Consider the following 19,274-nt stretch of genomic DNA (forward strand, 5'->3'; position numbering starts at 1 on the left):
AGTGATGAGAACTGGGCCAGGATGAAGACACTGCCACTGGAGCTTGGCTGTTCAATTCCAGAGATGCTCCTTGACACACACCCAATTACACAAGCAAAGATTCCACTTCTTGATCAAACACCAGGAAAAAAATCTCTTGGGGTTCTGCTACCACAAGCACCATTCTCACCTCCCAAAAGCCAACCCTTTGTATTTTATAAATTCTCCTCCTTCAGTTTTTGTTACAAAGAATTAATGACATCCTCAGTGAGGAGGGAAGAAGAGGGAACATAGAAATTATTACTCACTCAAGATGATGACACAAACCATAGGAACACTCCAGATGCACGGTCCATGGGCAGAACCCCATTTATTAAACATTAGAAACTCAGCAATGTACACCAGTTCCTATATACAAATCAAGTTCATCAATTAAAATAAAAAAGTGCTGTTTGAAATCAGGTTTTATTTAAAGCACAAGGTAACTGGAATTGCATTTTAACTGGGAGTGGATCAGGTCACGAGTGGTACTGAGGACACAGACACAGCAACAGGGGCACGAGACACCTTTGAAGTCTTAATGTGGATTTACTGAAAACTTTTGAGAAGAAACATTCAGCTTTTTATACAAACAGTACAGAGTGCTTCCAACATCTCTAGGAAAATTAAGTATACAGTTTAATCCTTTTAAAGCAAGGTACTTGGAAAACTTCTAGTTTAAAATACCAGCCTATTGACCTATTCCAAACAAAAGGCTCAAATCCTGCAACGGAATCAAGGCAGAGCAAAAGATAAACCTGTGAAGAGGGAGTGCAGGCACTGAGCTAAGGAAAAAAACACTTGTCCAAGGTATCCTACCACAAAATGGAGATGAATTAACACACTGACCTTTAAACAACCCGGCCAACCAACCCCAGGGCTACAGAAAGGTGGCTGGACAGTCAGAAATGCCAAGTGAGCACTAGGAACATGTTTCAAACGCAGCTGCACGACAGCATGAACACACCAAGATGTTTATTTCTCTACATGCCACAGTCACTACTCTATGCTACACCGTATTTTGCCCACATTCTGCATCACACCAGGGACACCACGGGACTCTGGATCCAGTCCTGGCTGCTTTTGCTCCGTTTTGCAAGTTTAAGGCCAGCCTGGAGGAAGACTCCTCAAGTGACTGAGAAACAAAGTGATGCCAAGTGGTGGTTTGGCTGAGAAGTTCTGCAGAAGAGCAGACAAAGAGAATATCAGATCAATTCACAGGGACAAGATGTGAGAACAAACTCTTCCAAGGACTTCACAACACAAAAATGAAAATGAAAGAGCCAACAGCTCCAATTTACACCTTTTGAATTTGCAGCGAAACCAGTGTGGGGGCACTTTTTTGTGTGTGTGATGTGAATGTGCTACTTCAATCCCGTTGAAAGTCAGTACAAATAAAAAGATAGTAGTGAAAAATTGCTTTATTCTGGCTGCTGGAAACGGAGGCAGAGAAAGAGCCTGAAGAAAGAACAGTGCTGAAAATATACGTGGCTGAAAAAATCCGTTTGTGTTGTGACTTCCTACAGCAAACCCAGCTTTGCTTTATTGCACCAAAATTGTCAGTGAAAAGTTCACAGAAATGTAACATTTTAAAAACCACTTCTGAAAAAGGAAAGTTAAGGGCACTCAGTTCCAGAAAGTTCATTCAGGAAACCAAAAGACATCTCTGGGTAACTGCAGGGCATCAAAAGGAGAGAGTAGAGAATAACAGGAATTGTTTGAGCCCTGCAGGCCCAACAGTACAGAAATCCAGGGAAATCCAGGGAAATCATGTTGTCTGAACAGACACACTCCTTCACTTGTCTTGGACTGCAATTGTGCTTGGAATCATTGCTAGCAGGAGGTTCTGGGTGTGTAAAAGGACTTTGAGCAGCTGCTGAGATCTCTTTGCACAGGAGGTGCAGACAGAGCCATCCACTTGATTTACCTGAATTTGCATTTGTGTCTTCCAGGCTGGATCTCCACACCCCCAGTTCTGCTCAGGGACCTCATCCCACAGTCCTCAGGGTGGGAAAACTGAGCTCCAGCAAACCCCACCCCACAGGATTGTCCCGAGGCAGCTGGGATGTGGCCAGTGTCACATCTGCATAGCTATCCAAGGCTGTGCTTCCCTAGGATCTCTGAACAGGCTCCCAAATAAATTCTGTGCGCAAACAGGTTTCCCTTTGAGAGACAATTAGAGGCCTCATAATTTAAAGTGTGATTAGCCAATATCTTATCTACAGTAACTACAGCATCCTGTAGGAATGCAAGCCCTAAAAATCATTATAAAAAATATTTCCTTAGAGCACTTTAAATAATTTACAAAATTCTACAAAAGCTACGAATGCCTATCCGTGATATCCCTGTTAAATAGAATTATTTTCACATTAGTGTGTTTATGATATACAGGTATCAGCATCTCCCACTGCCTCTCCTTTCGTCTCTCAAGCTTTATCAAGGTAATTACAATCACAGTTATTTTATAAAAAGACTGCTAGTGTAAAAAAAAAAAAAGTACTTACATATTTGAAACCTTTTTTCCCAGGAGGGAACCTGGGCAATCCCCTGCAGGTAGGTCAGTAAATTTTGCACAGGTTTTGGTTAAAAATTCCTGTCCTTGGTGTACTTCACTAGCAGCTTCCCTGTTCTGCAGGACAGGTATTTTTCCTTCCATTTTGGAGCTGGATACCTGAATTTCTCCCTGCCTGTCAGCTTTTTCTTCCTTAATGCACATCTGCACACTGTTATCTGCACGTGCTCCTCCACTATCATGCACTGCTGCTGCTGTCACATGGAATTCATGCCTTGGGCAAGCTAAACTTGGATCTGGCCTCTTGTCCAGCTGGTTATTCCCTCCCTTACTGTCCACCTGAGCACTGTGCTGAGCTGGCTCTCTGCTGGCTTTATCTGCTTTTCCCACACTGCACTCAGGGTGTGGGGGATCTGCAGTGGGGTCAGCCCAGCTGCCTTGGTGGATATCTCCCTCCTTGATCCACATCTGGGTGTTCTCAGCTCTGGAGGTTCCTCTGCCAACCTTATCAGCTTTTCCTGCAGCCACACTCCATTCCTGTGAGGGAAGGCTGCACTGGGACTGATCCCCTGGAGCATCAGCCTTCCTGCAACCCTCAGCTGCCTCCTGGACACACCCAGCTCCTGCACAGCTTTCTGCCACATGGGGACTCGCCCCTCCCACAATGAGTTTCTGAGAAGAACTGGGTTCTTTTATTGCTGGTGTAATTTCCCCTTTTGGCAAGGGGTTAAGTACATCTGTGTCCTGGGAAGCTGTCTCCATTCCCAAGGCACTGCTCTGGCTGAGCAAACGCTCTGCTTTCTGCTTTTTGTTCAAAAGCATCGATTTCTTCCTGTCCCGGGCATATTTCAGACCTGCAATAAATTTACTTGAGATTTTCAGTTGGAAGGTATTCTTCCTCTTAGATCTGGGCTTTGCATTCATGACTTTTCTCACTTTACACCCTTCATTTCTGCTGGGTTTTGGGGGCTCTGTGTTATGGACATTCCTTTTACCTGTTGCACTCCCAGGTAACTCCTCAGCAGCACCACCTCTGACCCCCCCCAGTCCTTGCTTAGCTTTTGACTGACCAGTAGTAGGAACATTCTCTGCAGAGGAAGCACATTTTCCACTGCCAGCTAACATTGCACTTTTCCCTTCTGCTCTCTGAGAGTTCTTCACCTCCTCAGTTTGCTGAGCTGCCTCAGTCTTTCTACTCTGACCCAGCACCAGGTCAATCTCGTTTTCCACCGGCTGCTGCTTTGCTTTTCCTTTATTACCAGTTTGTTTGGTTGCTCTAAGTAGGTCCAGACTTGCATCACCTTTTTGCATCTCTGAATTGCTTGCAGAGTCTTTAGCCTTTTCTGCCAAAAACCTCCTGATTTCCTGCTCAATGCTGTCATCACTGTCCACTGAGCTGCTGTCACTGGCATCTGACACAGCTGGGAAAGCACATTTCCTATTTTTAGCCCCCCGCTGGTTTGAAACTGGTTTAGGTTTATTGCCTTTTTTAAGCTGTAAGTTAGACTCCAAGTTTTTCATGGTTTCTGGCTTGTCATTGGGAAGTTTCATGTTGTCTGGAGGGTTCCTGACTGCATTCTCCCTCACAGCTTTCCTAGGTTTTGAGAGGCAGCTTTTTAGCAGTGAGGGATTTTTACATTTCCACTCGTTTTGTTGGAGGCCACTGAACTCATCCAGCAGCTGAGTTTCTGTCTCACTGAATCTGACTTTCTTCTTGCACTGAGCTTTCTGGTCCTTGGATTTCTTCTTTAACTTCCTTTTAGACTGTAACAGGTCCTTGATGGCACTATCCAGGTCCTCATCACTGTCCAGAGAGCTGCTCTCATCACCTGACCCCTCCCTCTCTGGGGTTTGGATGGGGTTTTTGACAGGTTTTTTTGTGCTACTCTGAACCTGCAGAAAAGGATTTACAGAGTCCAAGGGCACACATCTACTGCCATCAGAGCCAGACAATTTGGGAGACATCAGCTGCTGCTGCCTCGGGTCTTTATTGCTCTGAGCATCCCGGAGTTCTGTGGGGCTGCTCAGGGCTGGCTCCTCCTGGAGCACTGGGAATTTGGAATGGTGACCTGGCTGGAAAAGTCCTGTCTCCAGCTGCTCAGGTACTTTTGACCCCCCTTGTTTTGCTGTTCTGCCTTCCCTTTTAAGTCTCCTTTTCCGACTCAGGGATAATTTCAGTGTTTTGGGCAGAGCAGGCTCAAGAGTCCCGGTGAGGCTGTTTGGATCAGAAGGCAAAGGCATCTGCATGGAGCGTGACAGGCTGGGAGGTTTTGTTCCAAGGTTCTCTGACTGTGCTTTCAGAGCCAAAAAAGCCCTGATTTCTTGCTCTATGCTGTCATCACTGTCCACAAGGCTGCTGTCACTTTCACAACGGGAGGAGGAGAGAAGCTGGGGAGAAAAGAAAGAGTCTGCAGTAAGGGATTTGTTGTCACTTCCCATTTGGGATGGCATGATTGTTTTGGAAATATCCAGGATAGCTTCTGCACACATGAGTTCTGCAGATGTGTCTGCTCTGCAAGAGGCCTGCAATGTGAGCTCACAAGCAGTAATCTTGTTTTCTGGAAGTGCAAAATGTCTGGCTTTTTTCAGTGGTTTAAACAGCTTATTAAAGTCATTGCTGGTGCTTTCTAATCCTGTTGACTTGGAATTAACTTCTTTTCTCTTGTTGCTTGTAGGGTTTTTATGGATTTCTGGTGAGGCACTTTTTGTGGAGCTAATTGTCAGGCTGGCAGAAATGTCTGCCATACCCTTTGGATCAAATGGTTCCCTCTGCAAAGGGACACAGTTTGCTGCATGACCTGCCTCTTTCCTGATTTTCTCCAGCTGGTAAAGCTGGATGGCTTCTTCAATGCCATCATCACTGCTCGAGTCAGATGTGTGCATGCTCTCCTGGATGAGTGCTTCCCTTGGCTCCCAGTAATGAGCTGCACTTCCCTCATCCTCCTCCACGAGCCAGGGCTGGCTGGCAGTGCCCATTTCTAGATAAGCTTGGTTCACCTGGCTGAAATCACTGGGCTCTGCTTGGATTTTGGACTGCAAACACTTGGACTGGGCACTGGATTTCTGCAGCTTGGGATGGTGTCTCAGGAGAAGTGCATTACAACCTTGCTTTATAGCACCACAGTTTGTTCTGTTTGTTGCTTCTTTGTTGCATTTCAGGACAGATCTCACACGGGAATCTTTTTTATCCTCCTCGGTAACACATTTACTAATTTCTTGCTGCTTCTTCTCATTCAAGAACTGCACTATTTCAGCTTGTATGCTCTGTTCAAAGGAGTCATCGCTGCTGATGCTCTGAGGGGAAGCAGGCTGGATTCTTTTCCCAATTCCCAGGTGGTCAGACAGGTACTCTTCAGAGAGCATCTCTGCATTAAATTTCACGGGGAGGAGGTTACTAGCCACTTTGTTCTGGGAGAACTCCCTCTTAAACCTTTTGTCTCTGCCCACATTCCCAGAACGCTCTGCATTCCTTGGCAACGACTGGGCACTTTTGCTTTTTGTTTTCAAGTACTCCTGGATGGCTTCCTCTATACCTCGGTCCACAGAATCGTCGCTGTCAGAATCGAGCAGCAGAGTCTCGAACTCTACATTCCCTTCCACTTCGCTGCCATCAGAATCCTCGGGGCACCCACACTGGGTGTACTGAGGATGCTTCTGCAGCAGCGTGGTGCTGGATGTGACTCTGGCACTGCTGCCTTTTTCTCCCTTCTGTTTCTTCTGCACAACACAGCCACACTCATTGTTCATACCCAGGGCAGGCTCTTGGCTTTGCAGGTTGTTTATGATCATCTGAACTTTGGCGCTCACGGAGGTTCTGGTGACGTTGCTGTCGGACTCAGGGAAGCACACGGGGTATCTACAATTCCTTGCTGGCCCAAAGGACTCCCATTTTGTCTGAAGAGCTACCAGAGGAGGAGCATCCATAAGGAACATTCTAGCAGACCACAGCAAAGTCCACCGTGGAACAGATTTTCAGACCGGTCTCTCCTCCATCCTAAAACAATTAAAAAAGGAAATTATTTATTAAGTGTGTTCCTTCCAGAAATTCCAAGTAATAATCCTGGTAACATAAACTGTAAATTATTAACACTCAGAACTACTGTGCCAGATAATCACAGGAATTACTCCTCAACATCACTTGAACGGGTAAATCAGTCACTACTGCCCCTGGGGATAAGGCAGAGCTCATCATTTATGGTTTGAAGTATTTTCTGGCAAAATCATAACCAAATTCAGGTAATTCACTTCTGAAACTCTTCCTGTGCTTCTAAATAATGTGCTCCCAAATAATGCTGCACTGCCCAGACCCACCAAGACCCACTGTGATGGTATTCAGTGCACTGGTGTGTGCAATCCCCTTCGCACTGAATACTTTTGCAGAAAACTTTGTGGCAGGAGAGGAAAACCAATTTTGAGGAATTCTTTCATAGTGGGAGTGGAGAACTCAGCAAAATACTCTGCTCGTTGTTTCCTTTGGCATAACTGCCCTTTTTCAGGATCACGCAGCTCAGCTTTCCAGCTTTCATAGGAAAGCAGCACTGGCTGTGTCCACATGGTGCAGGATGGGTGGATGTGGAGAAACCTGGACCATCATCCAGGATGGTGGGACACAAACCAACTCCTCCTCAGAGAGCAGAGGATCACACAATATTCCAAAACAGCTTTTACTGGATCTGACTTGGCATTAAACACACACAGCTGAGGGACTTGGGGCAGCTGAGAGAGAAGGAAAGGGAACTTATTTCTTCCTGAAACACACTCTACAGCAATAACCCCGAGACATCAGTCATCCGGCCTCACTGCAGGATAAAAGCTCTTGGCAAACACAGATCTTGGGGAGTGCACAAAAGCAGGATGAAGATTAGGAGCTATTCTTTGTGTTCCAGTTGAAACTGCAGACAGAACGAGCTTCGGTTTGTGGAAGAATGGAAAAAGCCACCCACAAAATTCCAGTTAACACCCCACAGAGTTCACCACCTCCACATGGTCCCATGAGGGTTGAAGGCTTCACCTGCAGCATCATTTGGTAGGATTGAGGGATGACAATAATTCCCAAAAACTACTGCAGTTGGATGGCTCCACACAAACGCAGTGAGTCCCAACTGCAGTGGCACTGGACTCTGCCAACGTACAGGGACACAATTTTCCCTCTGAAACCTCCCTGACCTTGCACTTGTCAATTATTCTCTAGTTCTGGTTTCAAATTAATCAGTGGTATTAAATATTTTAAAGGATTAATGACTCTAAACTCTTTAAAACTTGTATTTATTTACTGAGAGTAAGGTAACAGACAACCAAGGAAGACAATTCTTCATCTTTGCTTGGGCAAATATAAATTAAAAACATTTTTCCTTGTAATAAGCAGCTAAGGATCAAAAAGACAGAAATTAGGATACCTCATTACCTTGAAGCAACATAATTAACACACTTTAGCTCCCAGCTTCATTAAAAAATAAAACCCAACGTTTTTCCTATTAACCTATTTCCACAGTTTTCAGGGAAGGGGCAGGTGCCTTCACTACCCCACACTTGAACTGGGGGTCCTGCATGAATTACACAAGATTGGGGTGAATTTTTGTGTCCCAGCACCCACCCAGGTCACCCAAGGAGATCGTGAGGGGACACCTGGGTGCTGCCTGAGGGGGGACATGAGGGGACACACACCCAGGGGATATTCACAGAGGGTGTGAGGGGACACACACTGAGGGTGTGAGGGGACATGAGGGGACACACACTGAGGGTGTGAGGGGACATGAGGGGACACACACTGAGGGTGTGAGGGGACATGAAGGGACACCCACCCAGACAGGATCTGAGGGGAAATGAGGGGACACACACATAGAAGGAGGGGGGTACCCTGTGTAACTCTGAGAGAAAATGAAGGGACACCCACAGGGGCTGCATGGGGGGACACTAACTCAGCGGGTGTGTGAGGGGACACCAACCCGGGGGGCACCCAGAGAGGCTCACTGAGGGGACATGGAGCGACACCAGCCCGGGGGGCACCCACAGTGCCTCCACGAGAGGACGTGAAGCGACATTAACCCAGGGGGGCTCCCATAGTGGCTCCATGAGGGGACATGAAGCGACACCAACCCGGGGGGCACCCACAGAGGCTCCATGAAGGGACACGGGGGTACCCCCAGCTCGGAGAGCACCCCGAACGGGCTCTGACGGGCCCCCCACCCTCGGGGGCCGCTCGCAGCCGCCGCCCGCGGGACCCCCGCGGGGCGCCGCGCCCACTGCCCGCGGCCGGCCGGGCCCTGCCCGCGCCGCCATGGCTCCCCCTTCCCGCCTTCCGCCGCCCCGGACCCGGGCCCGGGCCTCCCTCGGCCGCCGGCGCGGCGGGGCCCGGCCGCGCCCCCCCGCCCGCCGCTCACCTGCCGAGAGGAGGCCGACAGGGGCGACGGGGGTCGGCGGCGGCCGGGCCGGGCTGTCGGCTCCGCCGGGCTCCGCTCCGCCGCTGCCCGCCGCGCTGGTGCAGGGGCGGGCGGCGCTTCCTTCCCTGCCCCCGGGGAGCGGGAGGCATGCGCCGCAGGGCTCCGGCGGGGAGGCGGGGAGGGACCGCACCGGGCCGGGGCACAAAGGCGGCGGCGGCCGCTGGCCCCGAGAGCCGGCGCGGAGCGGAGGGAGGGAGGCAGGGCGAAGGGAGCCCGGTAACGATCGTAACGGAAGGGCCGCCGGGGGAAGGGGCACCGCGGCTTCCTGCAGCAGCCCCGCGGCCAGGGCCGGGCTCCAGACCGCGGTCCCGGCGCGGACCGGCAAAACAGCGGCGGAAAGAACGAGATTGTGCTCGGGTCTCGTCTCAGAGCTATGCGCAGAGCAGGGGATGATCCATCCGCTGCCTTCGGGGTGCCAGAGTGGGGGAAACTCAAAATATGGGCAGGATGCAACACTTGGCTGTCCCAGGTGCAAAGTTTGGGGTGCAGAATGAGAAGTGAGGTGCAGGGAGCCAAGGCCTCTGAAGCGGTCAGTGCTGGGGCTCCTGGAGCGGTTGGGTTGTTGGAGGTTTCACACAGCGAAACAGCAAAGTTTTAGCGCTCGAATTCATCCCTGTTTTGTTGGCAAGCGGGTTTTCCCCGAGGATACAGTGCCAACCCTGTGCCATCATCCCTGTCCTTCCAGAGCAGTGAGATGCTTCCTTTCGGGACACCCGCTTCAACCTGCTCATTCCTAAAACACACAGAGTGAGTCACGCCTCTCAGTCTATAAATCTGCGCAAGCATTTCCATTCCTCATCTCTGGCAAACAAAACCCTGGTGCCTCAACCCAAAGTGATGCCTGTTTTCACTTTGTCAGTGTGTTTTGTTTCCCCGTGGGGCTGGAACACCTGTGATGCTGCAGTGGAAATCAGCATCTTTTGGCTGGGTGTCATCAAAAGCTCAGGATGGGTGATGGAAAGTGGGGAACAGCAGCTAAGGAGGGTCCCAGGCTGGAAATGGGGTGGCTGAGAGTGGGGAACAACAGGTAAGAGGGGGTCTCAACCTGGAAATGGGGTGACTGAGAATGTTGCACTCTTTTTGTGCTCACTCTATGGCAAGATATGGTGAGGAACAGATTTCCACCACTTTTATCCCGGAGATTCCTGTTTTGGGGAGCACATGTATTTCTGTGCCCTTTCCTCAACTCCAGCTTCACATTTTAATTTTTTTCCTCACCCAAAGAAATCCTCTACTACCAAACCAGGTCTGACTCTGGGAATGTGGGGCAGGACCATGTTTCAAACCATCAGACACAGTTACAAACTTGTATTAATTTATCTCTTGCTCTTACAACAGATAAAACAGAGCCGATAAGACATTTGCCTGTGTGTTCTTGTCCCTGGGATATGTAACATGCTTTTATGTTCTGATCTGGCTCGCTTGAACGAGACTGCTGAAAACAGCACAGCCAGCATCTGTGTGCAGGAGGAAACAATGGACTTGCTTTTCCTTCACTGCAGAATTGCAGCCTGGAGGTGAGGAAACTTTGCTTCGCTCACCATATTCCTCCCTAATGCCGCGGCAGAGGGAAGAAAGGGCTCTTGTATTCATGTATCCTCCCGGGCCAAGTCAATTTACATGTGAATGCACTTTTAAAATAAAATTAAAGTCAAAGCTGCGGCCAGAAGCCTGATAAATGTTTTTGTGCACATGCAGTTGCTTGGGAGGGGGGAGGCTGCTGCTGCTGCTGGAGAGCTCTGCTGTCCCCAGCCGAGGTGGCATTTGTGGCTCTGTGTGCCACTTTGACTTGAAAGAAGAGCAGAGGTGCCATTAGGGGTGATTTGCCTTCCTGATCCCTGATCTTGGCAGAAATGAGGGCAGTGGACGGATGTCAAAGTCAGGAGCACTAATTGGACCCCTCGTTAGAATGGCTGGAATGGCAGGGGAACGTTCACATTTCCAAAATGAAACATCTCCCCTGACCTCCGGATGTGCTGCTCCTGTTTGCAGGGGTAGGTGCTCATTACAGGTGCCTCTGGATACCTCAGAGCCTGGAATCAGAGCTCAGGCAATGGCTTGTGTTATTTTTTTTCCCCAGCAAGAGAAAGGACAAGATTAAAACCACATTAGCAGGAGTAAAAGGACTCACTGGGCAGATTTTGTTGTTGGGTAACCTGTGGCTTCAGGGCCAATTAATATTCCTACATGGAGCTATGTTAAAACACCAGCCACGTCTGCTGTGGTGCTGTTTTTTGGGAATATGGGTCACAAGTGATGCTGGCTGAGGGCACATCCATGTCTGGGACAGGAGGGAAATTGATAACTTCAGATTCCATAAAACCTTTCCCCTCTTGGGGACAGTTTTGCATTCCTCAAGCACCTCTTTGGGTTTTGGGGCAAAACTGATTTATAACAGCACAATCCTGCTGTGAACATTGAGTTTTTGGGGGGAAAAGCAGCAGAGAAAGGAGGTGAATGGAACCCAATCTGATTTTCGCTCACCCTCAGTGTTTAAGGTCCATTTCTCACATGGCTGCACTGAACTTCAGGACACTCAGTGCTGGCCCTGCTCCAACATCTCCCTGCCCTGTTCAGCTCCTTCAGTCTGATCTCAGATGATTTATTAGATAGAGAACAACTGGATCATGTAGTAACATGGCAAATTGAAGACTTTAGTTGTTATTTAATAAATGCCAAGGAGACTCATGAGGCCTTGAAGTTATAATAGAAAGATCTAATTTAGGAAAGAAAAAAAAAAAAAAAAAGGGAAGAGAGATGCCTGTGAAAGCTGCCAGGAAGCAGCGCTGGGTATCGAACATTTCTATTTACCCTCTGAATGGAACAGAGATAGTCTGAGCTGCCTTTCAGCAGGGCTGGATGCTGCCCAGGGAAGCAGCACCTGAGGCAGGAGGAGGTTCAAGGGCAGTTTTTGGTGGAGCCCAGTCCTGGAAGCTGTGCTTTGTCTTGCCTTGGAACACATCGTTGCTGTAAATCACCTTTGGTTGACAGAATTTTTTAAGGAAAGAAATCAACCAACTCCATGAAGGAAATTAAAGTGTAATTATAGCACAGAGGCAGGTTACAGAATGCATTTAACATTTTTGAGTCAAACCTGGTATGCTTCCCTTTCATCACTGACCATTACACCAAGTGCAGCTGAAGGTCTCTGTGGGGCACAGCTCATTGCTTTGGGAGATGTCCCTTGGGAGACATGGAGAGATGTCCCTTTTCCTTGTTGATTCCGAGTGTATCTGGCACAAGAACACAAAGTGGAAAACACAATTTAGTGCCAGGAGTTTTAACTGTAACCCTGACCTTTTCTTGCTACCATGTGGCAGAGACCTCTAAAATATCAAAGGAAATTACATCCCCTCTCTCGTATTCTGTACCTGGAACCTTTTAATGGGTTTTGTATGACTCACTCCTATCTAGGTTAAATGATAAATATTTCATGTTTACAATCCTGGGCACGGGCCGTGTGGGCTTTTAAGAGTTTTCTTTACACAAATGCCTCCTTTCTGTCCATCTCCGCGGGCTTTGCTGTGGGCAATGCTGTCAGTATTCCCTCAAGGACGCTTCCAGCTGCCTCCTGTGCTTGTCACAGTTCTGCTTGTGCCCATTAGGTGTCAGACTCTTATCGGCTCTGTCTCCAGTTCCCGGGATTTCGAGGAGAACACGAGAATATGAGAAGCCAGAGCTGGTGTGGCTTTTCTGGGATGCTCTTTTACCTGTGGGTCCTACCCAAAAAGGGCAAACTGGGTGCTGTGGTGCTCACTGGGACACCAAACGGGGACTCTGTGCTGGTTTTGTCCCAGGTTTTAACAGCTGGGATCCCTCCAGAGCCACTGCTCATCACTGGGCTGCAGAATGAGCATCCACAGGCAGCAGCTCCTGCCCCAAACCCACCGGGTTTTGCAGCACGTTTGTGTTTTAGGCCACCTCTCACTGCATTCCCGAGGTCAGCTCTTCTTGTTGCAGCAGCTCCTCACGCTGCTCTGGTCTCTGTGGGGTCACTGAGGTGTTGTCACAGCAGGACCAACCTCTGCCCACCTTGCCCATCTTCCTTTTGGGATGAGCACTTGGAACTGAGTGCTGATGCTGGCACCAAGCCCTTGGATATTTCCTGCACCTCAGGGCTTGGGAGCACGCCTGAACACGTGGGGATTCATTCAGGGACAGAAAGCCAGGCTTTTTTACAAACTTTTTAATGAACTCTGTGCAGTTTCCCACAGCAACACTTTGATTCCAGCCACGAGGCAGGATATAAACATGGGCATTTGGTGCCATGAGCCGAGGTGGCTGGTGATGAAAAGGGGTCTGTGAGCCTTAAAATGGTTTATTTAAAGGGCAGGATCAAAGATGTACCTTGGGATAGATACCTGCCCTGCTACATGAAGAAAAGCCAGAGATGCTGCTCTCACTTTATATTTCAAAAGGAAACTGCTTTGACTTTGTGCTGCAGTTGCTGAGAGCTTTAATGGGGCAGGGGGAGGGAAAGAAAACACAACATGCTCCAGCTGCCCTCATTACTGCTTCTCTGACTGTCTGCTGAGGAATCCCAGCACAGCCATGGACTTGTCCACCGGCAATTACCGGGTCCTGCATTTACAGAGTGCTTTTCCTGACCTGCTGCTCGCCCAGGAGCATCCCTGCAGCCCCCTCTGAGGCAAAGGCTGCTGGATTCCTTCTGTGGAGCAACTCCTGATTCCCAGCAGGGCCACCCTGAGCACTGTCCCAGCCCCCATTAGCTCTAAACTGCCTTTTTTAAAGAGGCATCTTCAGCTTTTCAGATCACCTTCAAGGAGTGATCCATTTTTAGCATCCCTGGACTCTCTTGGCTGCAAACAAGTGAAACCTCTCTGCGGTGAATTCACAACAGGGCAGCTGGCAGGGGTTCAGGCTCTCTGTCTGGAGTGCAGCACGATGGAAATGAGTTGTCCCCGAGGTCCCTGAGGAGCAGGCTGAGCCCAGGGAGCCACCACGGGATGCTGCCTGCCCAGTCCCACCAGGGCCAGGGTGCACAGCCTCATCCAGAGATGCCTCTGCAGTTGCCAAGTGCTCTTTGCACAAGCGGCTTTGATCAAGGATTTGCAAACAGCTCCTGTTTGGTTCAGTGCTTAAAACACTTCCTTAAATAAGTTTTGGATCAAGCCAGAGATCACCGCTGTTTTGAATTTTCATCAGGCTGGAAAACCACGCTGGGCTGGGACTCTGTGCAATGCTTTGGCTTGGGTTCTTCTCAGCAAAGCAGCACAGAGTGAATTGCCTGTGCACAGCCAAAGCCTCCTGCTGCTCTGCAGGGTGAGGGGAACTCCAGGAGCAGCTCCAGGCTGGTTGGAGCAGGCTGATAGTTATTTGAGGTATTTCTTTTCCCCCAGTCTTCATTCTGCTCTCCCAGTGCCCCAGCCCAGAGAGGTGCAGGCAGGAGCACCCCAGCTTCATGCAAGGTGCAGCTGCTCGCACCCCACGTGTCCTCCTGCTGTTCCTGGGTCTTTTAGGGCCATGACATATGGCCAGCCATGGGGATTTTGGGCTATGTGCAGTGTCAGATTCAGCCCCCCATCCTGCAGAGCTGTCAGTGATGGAGAAATGTTGACTGGGCCCTGCAAATGCCTTGAGTACAACAGATCCATAACAGCTTTGGAGACAGAGCAGGGCATCAAATCCTGTCCTAGTAAGCATTAAGAAAAATGTGGTGTGCTTTCTCCTGGATGGGGATTGTGCTGCTGGCATTGGTGGTCCTTTTAAAGTGTTTCCTCGTCCTCATCTTGAATCCCCTGGCAGCAGTCTGGGCTGCTTGGAGGATGATCCAAACCCTCTCTGATCCTTCCAGCACCCCTCAGGCCACTGAGATGCTGAGAGGACAGTGTGGGGCTAAAAATCTTCACTTAAAATGTGGCTCAACAACACACAAATCCTTGTCACTGGCCAGGAAGAATGAGAGAGGAAAAAATCCCATTCCCATCACCTGAGGTACTTTTCATTTTGCCCACTCCTGGCTGCATCCCACACCGTGCAGGGTGAGGGCTGGCTCTGACCCTCGGCCAGGCTTCCCTGCTTGGCTGGGGCTCGGGAGAAGGGACGGGAATGTGCGGGGGCAGCACCTCGGGCTGTGAGTGCCTGCGTGGGACGGGAGAGCCGGAGCAGCTTGAGCCCTACGTGCTGGGAGGAAGGAACCGGCTGCGAGGAGCTGGTGGGAGGAGGAGGAGGAGAAAACAGTGTCAGCAAACGAGGCAGATTGAGAGCTGAGACGTGTTAGTGGTTGTGTTTGGGATGTGATCAACGCTCCCTTGTGACTTGCACAGCCGGCAGGGGCCTGAGCGGCGCGAATAGAAAATGTGGAATCAGTGGGAACGGAGCTCCCATCCCCGTGTGCTGCAGGGGAGGGTGAGGCTCTCACACGCCTCGCAAATCCAGGCACGGGCTCATCCAGCTGCCACAGGGCAGGGGGTGGGAGAGGTGGTGGGTGGCACGGGGCACTCCCTGCTCCATCCGTGACTGGTGGGTGCTGCCAGCATGGACTGCAGCCTCCTTTCCTTTGGGTACCTGTGGGTGCTGCCAGCATGGACTGCAGCCTCCTTTCCTTTGGGTACCTGTGGGTGCTGCCAGCATGGACTGCAGCCTCCTTTTCCTTTGGGTACCTGTGGGTATTGCCAGCATGGACTGCAGCCTCCTTTTCCTTTGGGTACCTGTGGGTACGGCCCTGAGGGTTTGCTCCTCAAAATCTCTGGAGACATCCCCAGCACAAGGGATCAGAAATCTGCCGCTTGTTTTGATGCTGGGCAGGGGCTTGGCCTCAGCACCGTGGGGAACGGGGAGCGGGCACACAGGATGGGAAAAGGGGGGGTTTTCCTCACCCCCTCGAATCTCTGTTGGGATAATTCATGAGTGTCACTGGCACATCTGTTCAGAGGGAGAGCAATAATACAGGTCCAGCTGAGCGATGAAATTGCTTTCAGGGCTGTTGATTCCCAGCTTGGGGGTGTGTGGTCAGCCTGACTGCAGGCTGGGGATTTTTAATTTATTTTTTCCCCTCTCCTTTGCCCTGTTCCCTGCAGCCACCAGAGATCAGTAGCATGTAAAGCAGGCAGAGGCAGGATCTGTGAATCCTCTCCCCGTGTTCCCATTCTCTGGGATAGAGGAGCCGTCTGGGCTCACTCATGAGACCCTGAAATCACTCGCACAGCGCCTCCATGAAGGATTTGCAGCTCACTCATGACCAGGCTGCCCCGGTTACCCTTTTCCCGCAGCCTCTGTGCCTGCTGGGTGTGTGAGCTCTGCTCGGGGCCCGTTTCTCCTCTAGATGGTGCCGCTGCCTTTGGGCACCGCCGTGCGCAGCCAAACCCCGACCCTGCGGCAGAGCTGGGGGTGCAGCCAGCCCTGGGCTCTCCCCCTGGCCCCTTCCCAGCGTCTTGGCAGGAGGGGACAAAGCGAGGGACACAGCTCGCCACGCGTCACCTGCCCGAGGCTGTGCGCCAGCTACCTGCGGAGAGCAGCGCTGTGCCAGCCGCGGGCACCGTGGCACCGGGGGGATGAGAAATCCGTCTCCTGCTATTCCTGGCCTTTCTGTCCTTGGCACAGCGCGTCCTGGCAGTGCCCGCGGGAGATGCTGGCGGAGCGCGGCGGAAGGCGGAGGAGAGGGGACGGATCCCGGGGGTGCCCCCGTGCCTTGCGGCAATCCGGCTGCTTCCGATCACACCGGGCCGGCCGGAGGAGCCGAAATGCCACGGCTGTCTTCTGTTCGAGCCCCCGCCCGCCTGCCATGCCCTGACTCATCCCCGGGATGGAGCGATGCGGCTGCCAGGGATGGGCTGGTCAGGACAGCGGGCAGGCTCGGGAACATGCAGAACCTTGGGGACACACAGAACCTCGGGGACACACAGAACCTTGGGGACACACAGGACCTTGGGCACACACAGAACCTTGGGGACACACAGAAGTCGGGTACACACAGGACCTTGGGGACACACAGAACCTTGGGGACACACACAGAACCTCGGGTGCACACAGAACTTGGGCACACACAGAACCTTGGGGACACACAGAACCTCGGGTACACACACAGAACCCCGGGTGCACACAGAACCTTGGATACACACAGAACCTTGGGGACACAGAGAACCTCGGGTGCACATAGAACACCGGGTGCACACAGAACCTTGGGGACACACAGAACCTTGGGGACACACAGAACCTTGGGGACACACAGAACCTTGGGGACACACAGAGCCTCGGGTACACACAGAACCTTGGATACACACACAGGTTTGGCAGCCCCCTGAACCAGGCCAGGTTGGATTTGGGATCCTGCAGGCAGAGGAATCCTAGGCAGCTCTGCCTGCAACACTCTCCCCACTTGTTTAGCCTAAACCCAAATAAATACGAGCCTAATGATTTGAGTGAAACAATAGCAGCCATTCCAGCATAAAGAAAGCTTTCCTGCCATTAAGCTTTGCTGGCAAGCTTTAGAGCCTGTATTTTAAATAAATGTTATGGGTGCATTTAAAAACACACCATATGTTCTCCTGCAGATCTTTCTGGGAGCTGCCTTAGCGTGGCTCTCACTGCATCCCCTCCTCCCAGTGCCAGGGTGGGTTTTGCCATGTGCAGAACCTGAGCCCTGTGCCCTGACTCTTCCTCATGAAGAAGGCACACAAGGGACCCTCCACACCCCACAACACGAGTTTCTGGAAGTCTCCATCATGAACACAAGCTCCAAAAACAACTCTTATTTTTGTTCAGGAGATGATTTATTTGCTGATGACCTGCCCTGCATCGCTGCCACGGTTCCCACCACTCTCCCAGCTGCAGCGCCAGGCTGTTTTTGGGCAAGCAGCCCCAAAGCCGAGGGCAGCAGGCTCCGGGATGGGCAGCAGGCTCAGATGGGCAGCAGGCTCTGGGATGGCAGCAGGCTCAGATGGGCAGCAGGCTCTGGGATGGCAGCAGGCTCAGATGGGCAGCAGGCACTGGCATGGGCAGCAGGCTCAGATGGGCAGCAGGCACTGGCATGGGCAGCAGGCTCAGATGGGCAGCAGGCTCTGGGATGGCAGCAGGCTCTGGGATGGGCAGCAGGCTCCGGGATGGCAGCAGGCTCCGGGATGGCAGCAGGCTCAGATGGGCAGCAGGCTCCGGGATGGGCAGCAGGCTCAGATGGGCAGCAGGCACTGGCATGGGCAGCAGGCTCTGGGATGGGCAGCAGGCTCCGGGATGGGCAGCAGGCTCAGATGGGCAGCAGGCTCCGGGATGGGCAGCAGGCTCCGGGATGGGCAGCAGGCTCCGGGATGGGCAGCAGGCTCAGATGGGCAGCAGGCTCCGGGATGCCTCAGTTCCCCCCGGCCGCTGTAGGTGGCACTCCGGCCCTGCCGCCCGCCAGCGCTGCGCTGGTGCTGGCACGGAGTCAGGGGATGAGCTCTAACTTTACAGCAGATTTTCCCTTCTGACAGATTACTGCTTCATTTGTAACAGAAGATCTTCTCATTAAGTACATTTCTGACAGTTTGTTTAGGGGTGGGGGGGTGAAATGAAAATCCTCGTGTAGCCGAGCGTGCCGGAGCGTGAGCGCGGCTCCGGCTTCGCGGGTTTGGGAGCTGGGGCTGAGCTATTTTTTATTTTCTTTTTTTGCTTTGGCTCCAAAGTCCCTTTTCATAATTATTCACTTCTGAGCACAATTTCTGCAGCTGGGAGACGAGCACATTCCAAAGAGAACCGAGGAGGGCTCGGAGGTGGCAGCTCCCTGTTCCGGCAGCGCTCGGGTTTCCGTGCTAATCCCATAAGGTTTGATTCCAGTTTGATTAATTTGATTTGAATCCGACGGTTCTTCTCATTGCTCGGGGCACTGTGGGAGTGCCCGGGCATGCCAGGCTTTGGCTGTGTTCAGGGTTGGGCATCTCAAGGCATGAAGGCAGTGCTGGTTCTGCCAGGGACCTGTGGCTGCATTTTGGGGACCTGGGGACGTCCCTGGGGGGACCCAGCTTGCCTTGGGCAAAGCTCTGCTCTCACCAGGTTCCCTTTGCAATACAGCCTAAAGGACAGAACAACAACTAATTTTAGTGTTAATTATGCAAATCAGCCTTGATGAAAACTCAGGAGTGAAGTTATTATCACTCCCTTTTTCCACGGTGTGGAATAGCCCTTTGGAAAATCCTTCTTCTTGCAGACCCACAAATGTTTTTTTCCTCTTGGGTTTCTTTCAAGTGGAGAAAATGCTGAGCGAGGCTGTTGCCATAAGCTCCCAGGACATTTTCATTGATCCAAATCAAAGAGCAAGCATCAAAAAGCACTGTGTGACGTTATGGGGGTATTTTAATTATGAAAAGTGTTGC

The 19,274-nt window shown here is 51.2% G+C and overlaps 1 protein-coding gene across 1 annotated transcript; it reads right to left on the minus strand.

Annotated features, from left to right (window-relative positions):
* Positions 1-332: 332 nt before the first annotated feature.
* PPP1R26 (protein phosphatase 1 regulatory subunit 26) lies at positions 333-9,008 on the minus strand. Its single transcript, XM_058818258.1, has 2 exons — positions 8,911-9,008; positions 333-6,524 (listed from the first exon to the last, which is right to left on the minus strand). Exon 2 carries the CDS (start codon positions 6,461-6,463, stop codon positions 2,519-2,521), a length of 3,945 nt encoding a protein of 1,314 aa, XP_058674241.1. The 5' UTR covers positions 6,464-6,524; positions 8,911-9,008; the 3' UTR covers positions 333-2,518.
* Positions 9,009-19,274: the final 10,266 nt, after the last annotated feature.

The sequence above is a fragment of the Ammospiza caudacuta genome, chromosome 21 (genome assembly GCF_027887145.1).
Source record: "Ammospiza caudacuta isolate bAmmCau1 chromosome 21, bAmmCau1.pri, whole genome shotgun sequence".
In the NCBI taxonomy this organism is placed as follows: Eukaryota; Metazoa; Chordata; class Aves; order Passeriformes; family Passerellidae; genus Ammospiza; species Ammospiza caudacuta.